This window comes from Orcinus orca, chromosome 8, assembly GCF_937001465.1.
Source record: "Orcinus orca chromosome 8, mOrcOrc1.1, whole genome shotgun sequence".
NCBI classification, from domain to species: domain Eukaryota; kingdom Metazoa; phylum Chordata; class Mammalia; order Artiodactyla; family Delphinidae; genus Orcinus; species Orcinus orca.
The window spans coordinates 8,392,963-8,416,533 of NC_064566.1; the positions used below are offsets into that span (position 1 = coordinate 8,392,963).

The following is a 23,571-nucleotide window of genomic DNA, read 5'->3' on the forward strand; positions in this document are numbered from 1 at the left end:
CGCAAAGTTCAGGTTAATTGATGCCATTCTTCTCTAGCTAACTGAGTCTGCATAAATTTAGTGATGTATGCCATAAATAATTTCAAAATGAAGGTTACCTCATTTGTACTATACATTTGAGGGTGCATAAAAGAATTCTATAGTTCTCTCAGGCCCCCAAACAGACTGTAACTGCATTTCTGTCAATTATCAATACATTAGCCTTGTTCTGATGTTAGTTCTCCAGGCGCAGAGGTACCTCCTTTACTAACTCCTGTCCCCATTTTTACAGTTGATTGAGAAAAGCATACCTTTGCTTTTGTCTGACAAAATCCTATTAACTGCTTTTCCTCTGAATTATAACCTAGTCCCTGATTTTCCTCAGCCTCACCACCAAAAGCTGTAGAGGCAACTAACCTTCAAGGAGTCAACCAGATCTTCCACCAGAAAGAGACGAATAATGAGTTTCAGGGCCCTGTTGATGTGCACCATGGCAGCGTTCACGTAATTATGGAAAGCTTCTGAGGACAGAGTGATGTCTACATCCAGGTAGGCTCTTCCAGAAGAAGAAACAACAGTCACACATTTGACATGGCAAGAGAAGATCTCTTTCTGTTAGCACAGAAGTTCTTTAGAGTGTGAAATGCCCCAAAGGGTGTGTTTTAGCAAATCTGCAAAGGCATTTTGTGCTGCCATGGGGTGGGGTGGGGGCACCACTGTCATTTAGTGGGCAGAGACAAAGCTGCCAGATGTCTGCAGTGTGGGAGTGTCATGCACAAAAAAGAACTGCCCTATGTCCTGCATAACTTTTACTGCCTCACAGGATATTCATGAAGGTGAACTTATTTATAATTATCAAGAGCCCAGAACATATAAAAGCAAAGTATTTTTTCCCACAGTTTTAACATATCCTGAATTGTCTAAAACTGTGTTTTGTTTACGCTAAAACCTTACCAAGATTTTTTCCCATCATTTTAGAAAATCACACCTATAAGGGAGATTATACATGTATGTGCAAGTCTTTATTATGGGTTTTTTTTTGGTGTAGTTATGTCCAAGCAATTAAATATTGACTGGAATACATATTATTTTATTGTCAATGGCTTTCTATTTATCACTCTTTATAATAATGATCAATTTTTAAAATGTTGTTATATAATATACCATACAATGGTATATTATATAACATTATATTATATGGTATATTGTATGGTATATTATCTATGAATTTCATTTCAAAATGATAAAGGAGGCATTATAAAATATTTGTTAAAAAAACAAAAAGACCTGGGTTCTGTCCCCAGACGCATTACAGAATTGAGATACAACCATCTGCTCATGATCTGTTCATTCGCTCAGTACGTGCTGAGCGCCTACTGAGTACCAGACCCTCTGCTAGGTGCAGAGATATCAGGAAAGATAAAACTGCTTTTGCCTTAAAGAGCCTATAGTCTTGTGGGAAAAACAGAAGAGTAACAGACATGTTTTTCTTTCCTATTTTTTAAGAAAATATTTACCAAATACAAAAGTTATAAAAATTAGATGCTGTAATTAATACAACTTAGCAAAACACATTTTATAAATCCATGACGGTGTCACGCAAAAGGGAAAAAAGCCCTGCTAGCACACTGGAACTTGTGGCAAAACAGTAAAATTTACCCACTCCGCCAACCAACAACTGTTGGTTTGTTAAAACTAATTTGCACATAACTTTTTAAATGTCACATATCGTTTAAATGATCGCTTCTATTCTCACCAGGAGAAAATACAAGGACCAGCGCGGCAGCCAGACACCTGTTCTGTCAGAGTTCTGAGAGATCACAGAAGTGTTTCTTTTTCCATGAGAAGAGGTTTTAAAAAACTGTCATTTTGAAAGTAAATTAAAAACTAACAAACAAACAAAAAAACCCTGTCATTTGCTGATGTTAAAGTTTTTATGGTCTAAGACTTTCAAGAGGAAAAGCGTGAGGAAAACATTTGTTAAAGTCATAGCACAGTAGGAAAGGTTAGCAACTGGATTCTAGAAATGCATGACCTCCCGACTTAATCAAGACCTGCCCCTGGTATTAAGGAAACTAAAGGAGAGACAGGAAGGAAATCAGTAATAAAACCAAGAGTAAACACACTGAGTTCTGGTATCGCCAAGAATGCAGCCTCAACACCAAGATTTCAAGGCTGTTTTAAGAGTTAACTACATGGCGGCTTAAACATGTACTTGGGACCCCATCTGAGTGCTGTCCTAGATGCTCTGCTTTCCCTACTGACCCTGCTCAGGAATTCAGACAGTCCTTTGTGGTGAGCCTCTAGTTTGTTAAAGAGTTCCTGGCTCCCAACGTGTTCACTTCACAAGGTGGTCTCAAGCTGATGCTTCATGCCACCGATCGGCTGCATTAGACCCTATAATTCTTGATTTTTAATCAGGTCTCATTTAGATCTGACCAGCCTCAGTGAATCCCTTCCCTAAATTGTAGAGTGTTACTTGTGATACTTCAACTCACTTGAATGGATGGCCTTCTTCTGACTTCTGTACAGCTTGGATGACAGACTTGTAGACCCTGAAGCTGATGGTGACAGACAGAAGAGCCAGGATGAGGTAAGAAACCACACTGATGACACTGAAAGCTGCCAGGGAGAGCAGCACGATCAGTGTGGTGCCAAAGACAAACCCAGTCTTCTTCACATCTCGCCAGAAAATTAAGTCGTGCACTGCCAAAGGAAAACGGATCATAAGTTATATGAACACCCATGAGCCACAAGGCTAGGACTGTTCTCCCTGGCTGTGTCCTGCACACTGGAGAAGCATTACACTCGCGTTCAATTACAGGTGCACCCCTGCCTGAAGACAATGATAAATGAAAATCAAATTACATCAGGGATGATGATTCACACTGCCAAAGGTACCTTTGGTTTCTGGACAGGTTTACAGAAACTTAGAAACTGACTTTTTAGTCGTGGCTACTGAAGTACGATGGGGTAAAACATCATTTACTTTAAATGTTTCAGTAGAGCAACTGTGGGAAAATCTTGCTGTTGACTAAATTAAGCAAACCATGCTTATAAAAACATACCAAGTTCTGTTAGCGTTGGTTACAATGAAACACCAGTCTCTATGTTGATCTGAAGAGAACTCAAGGAAGGATTTTGGGTAGGGGATCATACAATTACTAAACGATGATACTTTTGAAAATGAATGGGGACACTGTTAATAACTTAGGAAACAGGTATAAACCAAGACTGTCTCAGGCAAGTGGGTCTTATGGTTGGGAAATCCAAACTGGAAAAATCTAAGTTCTTCTCCTTAAAGACACCTCAAAAACTCCGAGTGTGAGGGCTAGCAATTACCTCCAATCTAGCAATGACACAACATTTGAATTTCAATCCGTGAAGTCTAACTTCAACACTAATAGCCCTATGCAAGTTTCTTCTGTGCTACTCTTTGCTTTTAAAGAAGAGTAAGGACTTTGGAATTGGAGAGACAGGAGTTTGAGTTCTGGTAATTTTTAGCCATGTTACCTTAATTAACCCTTCTAAACCTTTGTTTTCTCATTTATAAAATGAAGAAAGTGACATCTATTTCTTAGAGTTGTTTTAAGGAACATATAGAGCTAATGTATGCAGAATGCTTATTAGCACTGTACACAACACATGGTAAACACTCAAATTTTAACTATAATCCATATATGTATGTCACAGTTCATATGGCTACAAGAACAGTTTCAACACAGAATGCTTATTAGTGGAACAAACAGATACCATGTGCCTCTTGATGTAATGCACTGAGAACGGCACATCACTTCAATGGTATTCTTGCCAAACCATATTACCTGAATCTAATGAGAAAGCACCAGATAAAACCAGTTTGAGAAAAGTCTACAGAACAATTGACCAGTATGCTTCAAAAATATCAGTGGTATGAAAGACAAGAAAAAGCTGAAGAACTTTTTCAGATTAAAGGAGAGTAAAGAGGGCTTCCCTGGTGGCGCAGTGGTTGAGAGTCCGCCTGCCGATGCAGGGGACACGGGTTCGTGCCCCGGTCCGGGAAGATCCCACATGCCGCGGAGCGGCTGGGCCTGTCAGCCATGGCCGCTGAGCCTGCGCTCCGCAACGGAAGAGGCCACAGCAGTGAGAGGCCCGCGTACCACAAAAAAAAAAAAAAAAAAAAAAAAAAGCTCTAACATTAAAAAAAAAAGGAGAGTAAAGAGACTTGACAACACATAAATGCAAACTGTGATCATAGACTGGATAAGGGGGTAAAAACAGCTATAAAGAACATTGCTGGGACAAGTGAAAAAAATTGAATGTACACTATATAATTGATAAAAGTACTGTATCAATGTTGAATTTCCTAAATTCAATAAATATACTGTGGCTACACAAAACAATTCCAAACAATTTCTGTTTGAAGGAAACATACTCCAAAATATTTAGGGATAAAGGGGAAGGACATTTGCAAGCAGTTCTTAAATGGTTCAGGAAAAAACATGTTCTATAGAGAGAGGGAGGGAGTGAAAGCAAAAGTGGTCAAATGTTAACAACTGGTGAACTAGAGCAAAGGTTATATGGGAGTTTTTCTTACTGTGCTTACAATTCTTTAAGTTTGAAATATTTGAAAGAAGGACAGAAAGAGAAAAGCTTAGAGGATAAGGCTGGGCCTAGAAAGAAAAAGACCTTAATGTACTAGAGAAGGAAAAAGGCATAAAAACGTTAGCCTAAATGCAAATCTACCTTTGTGCAAATTAGAAGAAGCCACCCTTCCTCGTGAACTTTACTGCCATCTGCTGGAAAACCGTGACGAAATAGTCAAACCTACAATGATAACACATGTGACTGGTGCCCCCTGTAGGTGTGCAGTATACAAGCTGCATAACAGTATGGAAGGCCCTGGGCTCGGCCTTAAAAACAACGGTAGAATTGTGGTGTGGGCTAGAAGCAGGAACATCCTGATTAGAAGGGGGATAAGAGAGGGAAAGCTGGGAAAAGATGGTTCAATACGACAAACCTCTGGGATGCTCTTTGACCACAACTTCCCACAATTTGCTCCTTCACCCCATTCAGGTCCTGGTGCATAGGATACCGCCTCAGAGGCTGCCCACCCTTTCTCACATCCTCTCCTCCTCATTCTCTATCACTCATCTATCTCCTCATTCTGCCTTATTTTTCGTCAGAGCACTTGTCACTTTATTTATCCACAGCAGGCTCTTCATAGCTGTTGCTGAATCCTTAAACATGAGCTAAGCTAAGCTAATGACCAAGAGATGGCATAATCACAACTTTCATTTGTTTTCTGATAACCCCTTTCAAACTAGTCAAGTTTCTGCACCTAACTCCTAGCAAGTACAGTGGACCAAGGATTCTGAGAACACAATATCAAACAAAGGAAACAGGCATAGTCTGAAAACATTGAGGGAGAGTTAGGAGGATGAAACACATGTAGGAAAAGCAAGAAAGGAGACAGATGCCGAAAGTTTAAAATGTGAAGCCACTAGACTTAGGTTTAGTGTTTATTTCATAACCAGGAAACCAGCAAGAGGCTGCAATGGTTCGATTCCATGAAATGTTCTTTTTCTCTTCTACTTTTTTTTTTTTTTTTTTTTTGCTGTACGTGGGCCTCTCACTGTTGTGGCCTCTCCCGTCGTGGAGCACAGGCTCTGGACGCGCAGGCTCAGCGGCCAGGGCTCACGGGCCCAGCCGCTCCGTGGCATGTGGGATCTTCCCGGACCGGGACACGAACCCGTGTCCCCTGCATCGGCAGGCGGACTCTCAACCACTGCGCCACCAGGGAAGCCCTTCTCTTCTACTTTTATTCAACTGCTCTTACTATGTCAGTGTAAGACTTTTTAAAACAGGAAATTCCTTATTTTTAACGTGTTTTCTTTCCTTCCTTTCCCATCCTTCTCTCTTTCAGTAAGCTTTAATTTAGTGGCTACCACGTGCCAGGCAAGTGCTAGGAACTGGGAATACAACACAACAGTAAACAAAGCAAACAAGGTCCTTACTCACATTCCAGCGGGGAAGAGAAGCAATGAATAACAAACAAGATACATGTCACTTGTAACCGAGGCCTGTAAGAATATAAACCCATTGTGCTATGGTGAGAGTAATGTGTGTGCGCACACGCACTACTGTAGGTAGAGTGGTCAGGAAAAGCCTCTCTGAGGAGTCGACACTAAAGGTGAGACATGAAGGATAAGAAGCAGGCCATGCAAAAAAGCCAGGGGAAGGGTATTCTAGGCTAGAAGATTCATGTGCACAGGCTCTTGGGGATGGTGGTGGTGGGCTTTGGCATTCCTTAGGGGAGGACAGAAGGCCAGTGTAGATGGTATGTAGTGAGTGAAGGGGAGAGCGGTGTGAAATAAGGCTGGAGAGACTGGCAGGGACTAGATCATGGAGTATTTTCACAGAGCAAAGTAAGGAGCTTGGACTTTACCTCACGTGAAATGGGAAGTCACTAAAGATTGCCAAGCAGGGGAATAACATTATATATATATATATATATATATATATATATATATATATATATATTAATTTAATTTATTTATTTTTGGCTGCATTGGGTCTTCGTTGCTGTGCACGGACTCTCTCTAGTTGAGGCGAGTGGGAGCTACTCTTCCTTGTGGTGCGTGGGCTTCTCATTGCGGTGGCTTCTCTTTTTGTGGAGCACGGGCTCGGGCTCTAGGCGTGCGGGCTCAGCAGTTGTGGCTCGAGGGCTCTAGAGCACAGGCTCAGTAGTTGTGGTGCAGGGGCTTAGTTGCTCCACGGCATGTGGGATCTTCCCAGACCAGGGCTTGAACCCGTGTCCCCTGCATTGGCAGGCGGATTCTTAACCACTGCGCCACCAGGGAAGTCCCAACATGATATATTTTAGAAAGAGGAACACTTTTACTGCTGTATAGAAAATGGATTGGGATGGGGCAAGAGTACAGGCAGAGAGACTCCCTAGGAGGCTAACACCAGGCTTCAAATAAGAAATGATTGTCATTTAGATAAGGTTAGGATGGAGCAGAGTGGACAGGCTATACTTTGGAGGCAGAACAGACAAAACTTGGTGATGAACTGGATATGGGAGGTGATGGGGGAAAGAAATATGGATGAGACCTAGTTTTGGGGCCTGAGCAAACGGATGGATGTGGTGTCATTTACTGAGATGAGAAAGAGCGGAGTATAGGCCATGTTAGTTTTGGGATGGATGTCTAGAGACATCCATAAAGAAGGTGGTTAGATCTACCAGTGGGAAGCAAACAGGACACGTCTGAGCTGGAGATACACATTTGGAAATCATCAGCATACAAATAATATTAAGAGTCATGGACTGCCAACTACGCAAAAAAAAAAAAAAAAAAGGAAGTCACAGAAATGGACGAGGTTACGTAGTATTGATAGGGAAGAAGGCCCAGTCTTAATTCTGAGGTACTCCGATATTTAGTAGCTGAGTAAAAGTAGAGGAACTAGAGAAAGGAAACAGAGGAAATAACCAAGGAAGCAGGGGGTAACTAGGAGAGTATGTACGGCATCACAGAAGCTGAGAAAGGAGTGCTTTGTGGAGAAGGATGTGGAAACGGGCCAATTCTGCTGAGGCTGAATACCAATTCTGCTGAGGTTGTATAAGGAAAAAAGCGATCCTGGACTTAGTAATATGGAGATAGTTGGAGATCTGATCAAAGCTGTTCAGTGAACAGCTGGCGGGGGCTGAAGAGGAATCAGTGGTGAGACATGGAGGCAGTGTGAGAGAAGATGCCTAAGAAGCCTGGCTGTGAAGGCGAGTAGAGACATTCAGAGCCAAGGGATGGTTTAACATACGGGAAACACTAGAGCACGCTTCTATGCAGTCACAAGCAAGGGAGACTGAAGACAGGGAGCAGAAGCCGTGAAGTCCAGGAGAAAGGAGGGATGGAGATCCAGAGGCCAGGTGAAGGGACTGATCCTGGTTAGAGTAACGTAGTGAAGAGGATGCAGAGACACAGACACAGGCCCATTCACGGATCTGAAGAATGGAAGAGGAGGGACTCCTGTCTGAATGTTTTTATTTTCTCAACAAAAGGGAGCTGAGGTCATCAGCTGGAAGAGGGCAGGGGGGTGAAGATGGTTTATGGAGAGAGAAAAAGATATGAAATGGTTGTTTCAGAAAATTGAGAAAGTGTCTTAAAACTCTTAGAAGAAAACACAGGAGCACATCTTTCTGATCTTGGATTAGGCAATGGTTCCTCAGATATACCAAAAGCACAAATGACAAAAGAAAAAATAGATAAATTGGATTATATCAAAATTAAAAACCTTTGTGCTATAAGTAGTACCAAGAAAATGACAAGAAACTTCACAGAATGAGAGAATATATTTGCAAATTACTTATCTGATAAGGTATTTGTGTCCAATATATATATAAGAATAAAGAATTATAACTCAATAATAAAAAGAACAGCCTAAATGAAAAAAATAAACATAATAAAAATGAGAAGACACAAGAGGGAGGGGATACGGGGATGTAAGTATACATATAGCTGATGCACTTTGTTAAACCAACGCAACAATGTAAAGCAATTATACTCCAGTAAAGATGTTAAAAAAAAAAGAGAGAAAGGACCCAAATAGACATTCCAAAGATATACAAATGGCCAGTAAGCACATAAAAAGAGGCTTAACATCGTTAGTCATTAGGGAGATGCAAATCAAAACCACGGTGAACCCACTAGAATGGCTATAATAAAAAGTACAATAACAAATATTGGCAAGGATGTGGAGAAATTAGAAACCTCATGCATTCCTAGTGGGAATGAAAAATGGTGCAGCCGCTTTGGAAAACAATTTAGCAGTTCCTCAAAAGTTAAACATAGAGTTATTATATGACCCAGGAGTTCCACTCTTAAGCAAATGGCCAAGAGAAATAAAAACATACAACACAAAAATCTGTGTACGCCAATGTTCACAGAAGCGTTATTCACAACAGGGAAAAAGTGGGAACAATCTAAACACCCATTAACTGATGAATGGACAAATAAAATGTAGTATATCCATTCAATGCAATAATTACTTGTCAATAAAAAGGAATAAAGTTCTGATGCTACATGTTACAACACAGACGAAACGTGAAAACATCAGGCCAAGTGTGAGACGCTGATTACAAAAGACCACATATTGTATGATTCCTTTTATAGAAAACATCTAGAATATGCAAATCTGTAGAGAGAAAGTAGATGAGTGGTTGTTTAGGGTTGTGGTGGTGGTGATGGGAAATGGGGAGTGATTGCTAACAGGTATTAGCAATCACTTTTTTGTGGGGGGACTAAATGTTCTAAAATTGGATAGTGGTGATGGCAGAAAACCATTTAGCTGTACACTTTAATGGATGAATTGTATAGTATGTGAATTATATCTCAATAAAGGTGTTAAAAAAACAGACAGGGCTTCCCTGGTGGCGCAGTGGTTGAGAGTCCGCCTGCTGATGCAGGGGACACGGGTTCGTGCCCCGGTCCAGGAAGATCCCACATGCCGCGGAGCGGCTGGGCCCGTGAGCCATGGCCACTGAGCCTGCGCGTCCGGAGCCTGTGCTCCGCAACAGGAGAGGCCACAACAGTGAGAGGCCCTTGTACCGCAAAAAAACAAAAACAAAAAACAAACAGACAAACCTGCAATTATAGTCAGGGATTTCAACACCTCTCTCAATAACTGGCAGAATAAGTAGACAGAAAATCAATAAGAATCTAAGACTTGAATGCTATTAACCAATTTGACCTTCTTGACATTTGAAAGAACACTCCACACAGTAACAGCAGAATATACATTCTTTTCAAATACATGTGGAACATTTACCAAGATACACTAAATTCTGGGTCTTGAAAAGGATTCAAGACACTTTCATGTTTTCTGACTATAACGTAATTACATTAGAAACAATAACAGAAAGATACTGGGAAAACCAATATTAAACTTTGTATAAACTAAATACGCTTCTAAACAACTCACAGACCAAAGAAAAAAATCAACAGGGAAATTACTGAGTATTCTGAACTGAATGAAAATCAAAACCAGTGAGATCCAGCCAAGTGCCTATATTAGAAAAGATGAGAAATCAGTAATCTCAGTTTCAACCTTAAAAAACTAGAGAAAGAACAACTTGAACGCCAAGTAAACAGAAGGAAGGAAAGAGTAAAAACCAGAGCAGATCTCAATGAACAGATAACAGAAAAACAACAGAGAAAACAATGAAACCAAAGTTGGTTCTTTGAGAATATCAATAAAATAGATAAAACTCTAGCTAGACTGGTCAAAAAAAATTGCAAGAATACACAAATTGCCAATATCAGGAATCAGAGAGGTGACATCACTACAGATTCTAAAGACATTAAAAGGATAAGGAAATATTATGATCAATGTTATGCCAATAAACTAGACATGTTACATGAAGAGGACACAGACTATCAAAGCTCACTCAAGAAACAGATAAACTGAATAGTCCCATATCTATGTCCCATATTACAGAAGTCCCATATTACAGAAACAAAACTTATAGATAAAATACTTCCCATTCAGAAAACTCCAGGGGAATTCTGCCAAACACCGAAGAAGAAATAATAGCAATTCTACACAATTCTTCCATGATAATGAAGAGAAGGTAATGTTTACCAACACATTTTATAAGGCCAGCATTACCCTGATTCCAAAACTAGACGAAGACATTACAGGAAAAGAAAGCTATAGACCAATATTGCTCAGGACACAGATGTAAAAATTCTTAACAAAAATTCAGCAAATGCAACCCAACAATATGTAAAAAGAGTATATCATGACCAAGTGTCTTTCTGCAAAAATGCAAGACTGGTTTAGCATTCATAAATCAGTCAATATAATTCATCATATCAACAAACTAAAGAAGAAGAACCATATGATCGTCTCAAAACACACAGAAAAACAAAATCCAATATCCCTTTTGATAAAACCTCTCAGCAAACTAGGTGACAGAAGGGAATCTCTTCAACTTGATAAAGGTAATCTACAAGAAACGTAGAGCTAACATCATATTTAATGAAAGAAGGCAAGGATATTCTCTTACTACTTCTATTGAACACTGTATTAGAGGTTTTAGCCAGTGCAGTAAATCAAGAACAATAAATTAAAAGGCATCAAACTGGAAAGGAAGAAGTAAAACTGTCATTATTCCCAGATGGCCTGACTGCCTATGTAGAAAATCTGACAGAATCTACAAAAAAGGTAGTAAGTTTTAGCAAGGTTGCAGGACACAAAATTAACTATATTTCCATATATTAGTATTAACCAATAAGAAACTGAGCTAAGAACACCATTTACAATAGCATGAAAATATGAAATACTTAGGCATACATCTAACAAAAGATGTATAAGACCTGTACACTGAAATCTATAAAATACTGCTAAGAGAAACAGATGAAGACCTAAATTAATGGAAAGCTGTATTGTTTTCAGGGGTTAAAAGACTCAAAATTGCTAAGGTGTCAACTTATCTATAATTCTAAGTAATTCCAGTAGGCTTTTAAAATAGAAATAGACAAACTGATTTTAAAATTCCTATGGAAATGCGAAGGACCTAGAAGAGCCAAAACAACTGTGAAGAAGAACAAAGTTGAAGGACTTAACACTGTCTGATTTCAAGGGTAATATAAAGCCACCATTATCAAGATGGTGTAGTATTGGCTTAAAGACAGGCAACAGAGCAATGACACTGTATACAAAGTCCACAAACAGGCCCACACATATACGGACAAACTATTTTTTGACAAAGTGGCAAAGTCAATTCAGGGGAGAAATGAGAGTCTTCGACAAATGGTGCCAGAACAACAGAATATACATATGCAAAAATCCCCAAACTTTTATCAACACCTCACATGACATGTAAAAATTAACACACAAGAATCACAGACCTAAATGTAAACCCAGTACTACTAGAAGAAAACAAACAAAAATCTCTGTGACCTTGGAATTGGGAAAAATTTCTTCTATACAACAATAAACATTTGATACGTAACAGAAAAAACTGAAAAACTGTATTTCATCAAAATTCAAAACTTCCGCTCTTTTTGAAGGACATTGTTAAAAGAATAAAAAGATAAGCCACAGACTGGAGAAAGTATTTGCAAAGAATGTATCTGATAAACAACTTGTATCCAGAATGTGTATAAACACACACACACACACACACACCCGTTCTCAAAAACAAACACAATAAAAACTAGTCAAAATTTGAACAGACTTTTCATCAAAGAAGATATATGGATAGCAAGTAAACACATGAATAGATGCTTACCACCATTAGTCATTAAGGAAATGCACATTAAAACCACAATGAGAGCCTACTATGTACCTGGCACAATGTCTAGTGTTAAAAGACTGACCATACCAGGACTTCCCCGGTGGCGCAGTGGTTGAGAGTCCGCCTGCCGATGCAGGGGACATGGGTTCGTGCCCTGGTCCGGGAAGATCCCACATGCCGCGGAGCGGCTGGGCCCGTGAGCCATGGCCGCTGAGCCTGCGTGTCCAGAGCCTGTGCTCCGCAACGGGAGAGGCCACAACAGTGAGAGGCCCGCGTACCGCAAAAGAACAAAAAACAAAAACAAAACAAAAACATAAAAAGACTGACCATACCAAATGCTGGTGAGGACACGGAAGAACCGCAACTCTCGTACACGGCCGGCTGGAATATAAACTAATGCAAACCACTTTGGGAAGAAGAATTTGGCGGTTTCTTACAAAGTTAACTACAACTATCCTATGATCCAGCCATTTCACTTGTATTTACCCGAGAAAAGAATACATTGTGTCCATATAAAGACATGAATGTTCATAGCAGCTTTATTTGTAAAATAAATAAGCAAAACGGAAAATCAAAAATTCAGCAAAAATTGAAAATAACCCAAATGTCTGTCAACAAATGGTATATCCATACAATGGAAAACCACTCAGTAATACACTCATCAACATGGATGAATCTCAAAAAAATTAGGTTGAGTTAAAGAAGCCAGATAAAACAGTACACATATTTTATGATTCCATATATATATAATTCTAGAAAATGCAAACCAATCTAGTGACAGCAGGCAGATCCGTGGTTGTCTGACAGGAGGGAGAGATTTTAAAAGGGAGCAATGAGGGCTTCCCTGGTGGCGCAGTGATTGAGAGTCCGCCTGCCGATGCGGGGGACACGGGTTCGTGCCCCGGTCCGGGAAGATCCCACATGCCGCGGAGCGGCTGGGCCCGTGAGCCATGGCCGCTGAGCCTGCGCGTCTGGAACCTGTGCTCCGCGATGGGAGAGGCCACAACAGTGAGAGGCCCGCGCACCGCAAAAAAAAAAAAAAAAGGGAGCAATGAAATTTTTGTGTGATGGAGATGTTCATCATCTTGATTGTGGTGATAGTTTCACGGGTGTATACATAGCAATTATACCTCAATAAAGTTTTTTTGGGTTTTTTTTGCTTTATCCCCAGCTTCAGAATCAGTACAGCAAAGAACAAACTCTGCTCCAGACTGCCTGGGTTTACATCCTCTTCTATTTACTAGCTGTGTGATTCTGAGCAAGACACTTAACCTCTCTGTGCCTTGGGTTCCTCATTTGCAAAATGGAATCATACAGTATCTGGATTTTAGGGACGTTGCCTGCATTAAATGGGTTAATCTGTAGAAGCACTCAGAACACTACTGATTAGGTAGTAATACAAACGTCAGCTATTATTATTCATTTGACTGCTAATTCCTGCTACAATTAAAATGGAAAATTGAAGAACTAAAGTTAAAATCTGCTACAGAGAATTAAAGTTTTTTTCCTTTCCTCTTTGTTGCTATGATACTAAGAAATTAAGATTGGGGGCCTTCCCTGGTGGCGCAGTGGTTGGGGGTCCGCCTGCTGATGCGGGGGACGCGGGTTCGTGCCCCAGTCCGGGAGGATCCCACGTGCCGCGGAGCGGCCGGGCCCATGAGCCACGGCCGCTGGGCCTGCGCGTCCGGAGCCTGTGCTCCGTGGCGGGAGAGGCCTGCGTACCGCAAAAAAAAAAAAAAAAAAGAAATTAAGATTGGGGGATTACTAGGGACCCTTTCAACCAAATCAGCTCCTTTGATCTATTTTACATACCAAGCTTCCACATAAAATTTCCAATGAAAAAGAAGTTACACTGTCAGCACTATGATTAAATAAAGAGAATGGCCTGTAAAAGGGAGGGAGGCAGAGGGCCAGGAGGTAAATGCAATACGACAGGTGGGCCTACAAGGGCAGGCTGGACTAGCATAGATTCAGGAGATTTTGACACAGAGGTGGAAACAGAAGAGATCACTTAGAAGCACCTCATAACACCTCAAACCCCATTTATTCTACCCTCCATGCAGTAACCCAAGACAGAGTTACGGAAACAGGGCTCACCACTCCTTCTCCCTGACCCTCCACATTCAAACACCGTGGCCTGACAAAGTCTACCTCCTTGAATCTACCCACAGGAAAAGAAGATCTTAATTGAGAACCACTGGGCTAAGAAACCGCCACTCTAGTACACTACCTGACAGAGACAGAAGTAGCTTTGGCCAGCCTCTTCCACAGTCCTGAGTATTGACCCAAGCTAGTTCAATGGGTACTAGAAAAAAAAACGAAAGCCAAAAGTTCTCAGAAGTGCAAAGTCAGTGTTTTCCTTACTTTTCAGTTATAACTTTACCATTGTTATCACATGACCTAAAATTTATTTTCATTTGAAAGACCCTTGTTTCTAATTATGTTTCAACATGTTTAAAGTCTTGAGCTGAACTAAGTATTTCTTAGAATCCATTTCAATATATAATACAGCTTCTCTGTATAAATTTATGTAAGTAAAGTCAATAATTTCTCAGTTACCTTGATTATTTTGCTAATGGCAGATGAAGCATCTGACAATCAATGTATGTATTCACCAAGAGTGTTTATATTGCTGGTAGAATTATGACTGATTCCTTCCTTCCTTTTATTTTCCAAATCTTCTATAATGTGAGCATACTTTTTATTTTAAAAACTTTTAAGGATGTCTATCTCTTGCCCGTTATTATTTAAGGATGCAGTACTGTTCTTACACCAAAAGAGGGCACTAACACATCCAAAGGTAATCTCAAGGCAGAGGGAAAAAAATTGGTTCCTGCCAATTCAAAGAACAGCAGCACCATTGATTTTCATTCCTAAATCTGGGGAAATCTCTTGGTTTCATGACAACTTCAACCATTCCCAAAGCCATTCTCAAACTTCACTCTCCCAAGTATACACCTCGAAGAAAAGAAAGGCTGCTCAAATGCTTATGCTGAAAAGGAATAAATGTGCAAGAAATTTCAAGGTAAACCTTTAGTAGTCTACCATCTTTTTCATTTTCAAGAAAAAATCACCAACTAAGGATCCATACAACATGTTCTATCTTCTGTGCACTAATTTTACAAAATTTGTAAATATACATCTCTAAGATTTAAATGTAACTGAAAGAGCTAAAAGAAAAAAAAAAAAGGATTTATGACCCCAAAAGGGAAACTGTTCAGTAATAAAAGGGGAAATGGAAATGGGCAGTTCAGTCTTTTATATGAACTGCCCAATGGAAATGGGCAGTTCTTTACTCATGTAAAGAAAAGTATGCAGACATTTTCACATTGATTAGTTCTTTTCTTTGGTTACTTTTGCATTAATAGTTCATAATAAGTGAAGCCACTTTTTGAGTTGCAAAAGACATTGTGGATAATGTGTTTATAAACTCAGATCCAAATTTTGTGGCTGCTGAAATGGGTTAATAGTCTGCTCTACTACAGATTTATGCTTACCAAAGACACTCCACTCAAAATGGCACAGAAGGATCACTGAAAAAATACAAAACTGTCACCGACAAAGACAAACATACATGCTTTTGGCCACGGATGCACCTGGCAGCAGGCCAAAGAAATTTGTAGGAACCCCTTCCAAGCTAGCGTTCTTCTCAAAGACGGTCAAGAGAAAAGTTTTTCATTCATTAAAATAACCTAACAACCCCACTTGCTTTCAATTTCAGATTTTAAAAGCACAGAAGACAAAATGGCCCTGACTACCCTTGCCCAAAAGAATAACTAGGTGTATTTGAATATGTGAACTTGTGAACTAAGTTATCTACAGAATATATAGATAATAAATGCAGCGCTGAATCATGACGGAAAGGATAAAGGCACAAAACTCTGCCTTTAGTTTTCTATCCTTTTTTTCTAGGTACAGTCGGCTATTTGCACGTTTCACAACTACTTAATTCTCCAACTAAGAAAGTCTACACTTAAGTCTGCAGAAGATAACCAGATCCAATCTAAAATTAAACAAAACACGTTAATTGCTAATAACTGTGAAAGCCCAAACTTAAAAAAGTGATTTTATGCCCTTTGCACACATTTATTTCTAATTCAATCTTCCGATGCTAGTCTTGTTATTGGTAACACGACACTTCTCCTATGGTTCCAATACACTTGGACTTGTATGCTTCTTTGACAGTTTGTTAAGTAAGGCAGATAAGTGACATGGTTTCAGACTATCGTAATAAGTGATAAAATTGTTTTCTTCTAAAAAACAGCTCATAGTCTCTAAAATCCTTACCAGTAATAAGCAAAAGAAATTTTAAAAATGAAGTATTAGGTAATATACATACCCTTGACTTCTGAGATCTCATTCTATTTTCCTGGGAGCTCTACTGTTTCCCTCACGGAAAAAATGGGAATCTGGTCGGTAACTGGGACAGCATTTCTCCACTCTGCCTTATTCCCCCCAAGATTTAACTTCCTCCCAACATATAGCACATTAGAAATCGTTTAGAGTGAACACCCATATAATCACTACCTAGATTTTTATTCAATACTAGCAATGTCTTACTTTAATTTTTTTACTGTGGTAAATATACATAACATAAAATTTACCATCTAAACCATTTTCAAGTATATAGTTCAGTGACGTTAAGTACATTCATTGTTGTGTAACCATCACCATGATCATTAATGTTTTACTATGCTTACTTATGTATCTGTTCCTCTTATCCACTAGCCCAATTTTTAAAAATATATTTCAAAGTAAATAACAAATATCAGGAAATGATCTTCAGCTTGCATATCATTAACAAAGTTCAATATTTACTGTTTTTCTTTTGATATAAGATTTACATACAATAAAATATACAATACATTCGCTGAGTTTGGACACATGCTCACACCTATGTAACCCTATCAAACTACAGAACATTATCATCACCCCAAAAAGTTTTCTCATGTTCTTTCCCAGACAACACGCCAAGAAGTAGCCACTGCTCTGCTCTGGTTCTTTTCCCTACATAGAATAGTTTGCTTGTTCTACGATTTCATATAAATGGAATCATGCAGTATGAATCCTTTCTGTACTGCTTCTTCCACTATTCATAATTTCTGAGATTCACCCGTATTTGCTGCAAGTATCAAAAGATAACTAGCTATACCACAGTTTATCTACTCCTTTATCGATGAATAGCTTTGAGCTGTGATGAATAAAACTGCTATGAACATATACGAGTGTTTGTATGAATGTTTTCATTTCTCTGCAGTGGAGTTGCCAGGTCATGGGACACATGCATGTTTAGTTCTCTTAAGAAACTGGCCAACCTTTCTCCAAAATATCTGTACTATTTTACATTCTTACCAATAGTTTGAGAGTTAGTTGTTGTCAGTCTTTAATTTTAGCCATTCAGGTGGATGTGTAGTGATTAACTTATTTTGATTTTAATTATGTGAAGACTTGTGAAGTTGAACACATTTTCACTGGATTATTGGTTATTTGTATATCTTTTGTAAGTGCCAGAATCTTTTCTGCCCAATTTCTTTTATTGTGCTGTTGGCACTTTTATTGTAGAAATGTAGTTTTAAATATTTCCTGGATACTAGTCCCTCATCAGTCACGTTTTGTTAAGTACTTTCTCCTAGTCAATGGCTTGCCTATTAGTGGTGTCTTTTAATGAGCAAGTTTTACTTCTGATGAAGTCTAACTCACCGATCCTTTATTTTATGGCTAGTGCATTCTGTGACTTAAGAAACCTTTGCCTATCTCCAAGTCATGAAGATATTCTCCTACGCTTTCTTCTAAAAGTTTCATGATTTTAGTTTTTACTGTTCCATTTTAAGTTCATTTCTGCATATCATATGAAGTAGGGATTGTGGCAGGCAGAATGCTAACATGGCCCCAAGACTCTTACTCCTCGGTGTACATGCCTTATATAATACTTCCTCCTACCCCCAAGCGTGAGCAGACCCTGTAAATACGATGGGATAGTCACACTCGTGTTTAAGTTTCAGTTATATGAGATCCTGCAGCAGACTAGAGAGAAATTCTCCTGACAGCTTTGAAGAAGCAAGCTACCATGTTGCGAGAGGGCTGCAAGACGAGGATCTGAGGGCAGCCTCCTGGTGCTGAGCACGATCCCCGCCCCACCGCCAGCCAGCCAGAAAAGAGGGATCCGGTCCTTCAACCTCCAGTGAATCCTACCAACAATCAGTGAGCCCGGAAGAGAACCCTGAGCCTCAGATGAGATCCCAACCCTGGTTCACACCTGGTGATTTCAGAATCACACTTTATTTCAGCCTGGTGAGATCCTGAGCAGAGGATCCAGCTAAGCTGTGCCTGGACTCCTGACCCTTGAAAACTGTGAGATAGTAAAGTTGTGCTAAGTTGCCAAATTTTTGGTAATGTGTTATTTCTGGATTCTCTGTTTCTTTGACCTACTTGTTGACTCTCTTGCAAGTTCCACAGTCTTTATTACTGGAGTTTTATAATGTCTTGGACTATTCCAAGCCCTGAATTTTGTCCTTTTTCAAGACTGCTTTGGATTTGCTAGGTCTGTGTACTTCCAGAGAAATTTTAGAATGAGCTTGTCAATTTCTATTGAAAAATTCTTCTAGGACTCTGAACTGTACTGAATCCATAGGTGAATTTGGGTAGGACTGCTTTCTTTACGATATCGAGGTTTCCAATCCATGAACACAGCATGGTTCTCTTCTTAGACAATTCTTGAGCTTCTCTCTGCAGTTTTGTAATTTTCAGTATAGAGGTCTTACACTTTTCTTTTGGTTAAATTTATTCCTATTTTATGCTTTGGTGCTATTGTAAATGGAACTTTAAAACTTTTTAATTTTCTGATTATTTGTTGCTAGTATATAACAAACGAAACTGAGTTTTGTGTATTAACCTAAAAACCTGTAAACTTGCTAAATTAAAGTCACTTATTAGTCTTAGCAGTTGCTTTGTATCAGTAGATTCCTTAGGATTTTCTATGTACACAATCATGTAATTTGCATATTAAGACAGCTTAACAACTTCTTTTCCAATAGTCTTTCCTTTTATTTCTATTTCTTGTCTTAATTCAAAGGGGAGGACCTCCAGTATAATGCTGAATACAAATGGTGAGGGTGAGCATCTTTGCCTTGTATCCAGTGTTAGGGGAAAGTGTCCAATGTTTTGGCATTAAGCATAATGTCAGCTATAGTTTTCAATAGATATCATTTATTAGACTGAGGAGATTACCTTCTATTCCTAGTTTGCTGAAAATTTTTGTCAGAAAAGGATGTTGAGCTTTTTCAAATACCTTTTCTGTATGTGACAGAGTGCTGGATTTGATTTGCTAACATTTTTTTTTTGATTTGCTAATATTTTGTGAAGGATTTCTCATCTTATTATGTTCCATAGGAATACTAGTCTCTAATTTTCTTTGTAGTGTCCTTCTCCAGTTTTGGTATTACTACACATATACTAGTCTATGAGTTGGCAAGTGTTCTCTCCTTTTTCCTTAAATGCTTGAAAAAACTCCCCAGTAAAACCACTGGGCCTCGACTTTTTTTGGTGAGATTTTTAATAATGGATTTAATAGAAATTGTGTTAGCTTTGGTAAATTGTATTTTTCAAGGAATTTGTTTCATCTAAGTTGGCATAAAGTTGTTCATAATATTCTATTGTCCTTTTAATATCTGTAGGATCTGAAATAACCCCCTTTTCATGCTTAATATTGGTAATCTGTATTTGCTTTTTTTTTTTTAATCAGTCAAGAAATCAATTTTGTTAATCTTTTTCAGGAACCAAATTTTGGCTTTGTTAATGTTTTTTATTCCTTTAATTTCTGCTCTTATCTTTATTCTTTCTTCCCTTCTGCTTCCTTTGGATGTGCTTTGCTTTTTCCAGCTTAAGTTGAAACCTTAGCTCACTGATCTTAGATATTTTTCTTTTCTAATACATGCACTTAGAACCATACATTTCCCTTTCAGCACTATATTCCACAAGTTTGATATATTGTATTTTCACTGTCATTCAGTTTAAAACATTTAAATTTTTTTCTCATGATTTCTTCTTTGAGCTATAGATTATATAAAAGTGACTTGCTTAGTTTCCAAATATTTGGGAATTTTCCTAGATATCTTCATTGTTTACAGTTTTTCATTATGGTCTGAGAACATATTTTGTATGCCCTTAATCTTTTAAATGTACTGAGTTGTTTTATGGCCTAGCATATTGTCTATACTGGTGAATGTATACCTTGTGCACCTGGAAAAGAATGTGTACTATGCCACTATAGGGCACAGTGTTCTGTAAGTATCATGTAGGCCAAGGTGGTTGATTGTGCTGTTCAGATCTTTGTGTTTCTGTGTAGTTGGTTTATCAATTGCTGAGAAACAGGTATTAAAACCAGTAATTATGATTAAAGAACTCCCTATTCCTTCCTTTAATTCTGTCAATTTTTGCTTCATTTATTTTGAAGCTGTTATTAGGCACATATACATTTACAACTGTCAAGACGTCTTGATATCTTTTATCACGATAACATGTCACTTTTTACTTCTGGTAATACCCTTTGTCTTCTTATGCTTACTTTTGCATGGCATACATGCATATATTTCTTGGTATACCTTTTTCCATCCATTTCCTTTCAAGTTCTGTGTCTTTACATTTTTTTTTTTTTTTTTGGCGGTACGCGGGCCTCTCACTGTTGTGGCCTCTCCCATTGCGGAGCACAGGCTCCGGATGTGCAGGCTCAGCAGCCATGGCTCACAGGCCCAGCCGCTCCGCGGCATGTGGGATCTTCCCGGACCGGGGCACGAACCCGTGTCCCCTGCATTGGCAGGCAGACTCTCAACCTCTGCACCACCAGGGAAGCCCTGTGTCTTTACATTTAATACATATCTTTTATAGTCAGCATATAAGTAGGTCTTGAATTTTTATGCAGTCTGTCACTCTGACTGTAGTCTTCAGTTCACTAACATAGTGATTGCACCAAGTCTCCCACCTCTTGGGAGACATACACCCTTGACTTTTCAATCTACTTAAAATATTGTACCGCTCCATAAAAAATGTAGGAACCCCTGCGCTAGTATAGATTCACATACTCTTGTGTTTTTTTATATACTGTCATATGAAATAAACATTATAATCTCCGCACACATTGTAATTTCTCCTTTAAACAGTCTTACATATTTTAAAGAAGAGGAAAAAAAATAAGTCTTTTATTTTTACTCAGCTATTTACCATTTTCAATGCTCTTCATTCTTTCCTGAAGGTCTAAGTTTCTATCTGGTATCAACTCCCTTCAATCTGAAGAACTTCCTTTACTGTTTCTTGTAGTACAGGTCTCCTAGTGATAGATTCTCTTAGCTTTCTTTTATCTGAAAATGTCTTTATTTTGCCTTCATTCTTGCGCGGTATTTTTGCTTAACAGAGATCCCGGTTGACGTTTTTCCCTGTATGGCACTTTAAAAGACGTTATTTCACTGTCTTCTGGCATCTGTGGTTAGTGGTAAGAAGTAAGCTCTAATTATAATGGTCATTCCTTTACATGTGTCAGTTTTCTCCTTATCTTTCATTTCAGCAATTTGACTAAGACATATTGGGAAGGAAAGGATTAACTTGGCAGTTCTGGAATGCTCAAACGTGAACATGCCAAAGAAAGGTCTGTCTTCAGGACTGGCTTTGCCTGGCTCCTGGGAGATGAACTCTGAGCCCTTGGCATGTTCTGGCTGATAAGTGTTTCTGCATACCTGGGGCCTTGGGCCATGCTGTACCAGCATGACCACTTAAGTCTACCTGAACAATATGATTTATGGCAAACACCTGTTCTTGCTCTAGGTGGCTGGGGTCTGAGCAGCTGAGGTAAGTCATGGGGATACTGCGTGCCACCCTGAACACCCAGGACTGGGTGAGCTTCCCTAGTTGGCAGCACTTCGCACATGTTGTCACATGTCCTTGATGGGAGAATTAAGGACAGCTCTGTGCGACTCTACTGGACACCTGGAAGCTTGCACCTGGTTCCTCCTGGACTTTATCCCATGTGTCTTTCCCCTTTGTCAATTCTAATCTGTGTCCTTTAGCTGTATACAGTTGAGTGTAACAGCTTCTGAATCCTGTGAGTCCTTCTAGCAAATCACTGAGCCTGACAGTGGTCTTGGGAACCTCTGACACATGTACCAAGGTATGGTTTTCTTCATCCTTATCCTAATAGGTGTTTGCTAAGCTTCTTTAATCAGTAAATATGTTTTTCATAAAATTTGAAGGGTTTTTTCCTGCCATTTTATCTTCAAATATGTTCTTCTCCAGCCTCTCACTTTCTTCTCTTCTGGGATTCCAACTATACACGTTAGCTCTTATAATATTGTCCCAAAAGTCCCTGAAGCTTGGTAATATTTTTTTCTTTCTATTCTTCAGGTTGGGTAGTTTTCTGTTCATCTATCATCGAGTTCATTGACTCTTCTATCATCTCTGTTTTACTGTTAAGGCTACTCAGTGAATTTTAATTTTAGCTTCTGTATTATAGAATTCCACTTTGCTCTTTTTTGTTTCTATTTCTCAGTTGAGATTTCCTTTGTTTTCATTCAGTGCAAGAATATTTTCCTTTACTTCAACTGATCAGTTATAGTAGCTGCCTTAAAACCTGTTTCTCAATTCTAACATATGAAGTTAGTTTCTGTTGGTTGTCTTTTTTCTTCAGACTAAGTTATATTTTCCTGGTTTTTAAAATGTTGTGCAGTTATAGATAATACCTTGGACACTGTGAATATTACGCTGTACAGCCTCTGGACTCTGTTATATTCCTCTGCAGAGTACCGATATTTCTGTTTTAGTATGCAATTAAATTTGGCTTAGACCCAAACTGCAAACTCTCTGGGCAATCAATACCTCAAATCTTAGTTCAGTTCTTTTATCTTTGTGGTTCAGGGATTAAACAGAAGCTTATATAGAGAGCTTATACTCAGAATTTTAGGCTGTCACTCTCCAGATCTCTTCTTTCCAGGATTCCTCCTCCCCTCACTTTTCAGTGGTCGAATGGCTGTGGCTGACCTGAATTCTGTCCTCTGGTAAGTCTTCTATTAAGTTTTAAACCAAGCTGCCAAGTGCCAACTTCAGCCTTCCTCTGGCTAAAAGCAGTAAAAATGGAAAATTAATTTCATGCTATCTCTTCCTGAAAGTGTCAGTCCTTTTTCAGAATCTGTCTGCTTTTGCTCATTTTCCAGCGTTTCCAGGGCTCCCTCGCTGCCCCCACAATTCTGTCCAGAGGACACAGTTATGTGCAGAAAGATCAGGTCCAGTGAAAGCCTACTTGGCCATATTGCAAGAAAAGTCATCGTGATCTT

The 23,571-nt window shown here is 39.1% G+C and overlaps 1 protein-coding gene across 3 annotated transcripts in view; it reads right to left on the reverse strand.

Annotated features, from left to right (window-relative positions):
• The window catches only part of RTN3 (reticulon 3), a 61,451-nt gene that overhangs the window by 5,832 nt on the left and 32,048 nt on the right, over positions 1-23,571 (reverse strand). For all 3 annotated transcript variants that reach the window (XM_004264255.4, XM_033415112.1, XM_049713510.1), the window contains 2 exons: positions 2,478-2,685; positions 397-535 (listed from right to left, as the gene is read on the reverse strand). In XM_004264255.4, coding sequence (XP_004264303.1) covers positions 397-535; positions 2,478-2,685 — 347 coding nt within the window. The remainder of the gene's footprint in view (positions 1-396; positions 536-2,477; positions 2,686-23,571) is intronic.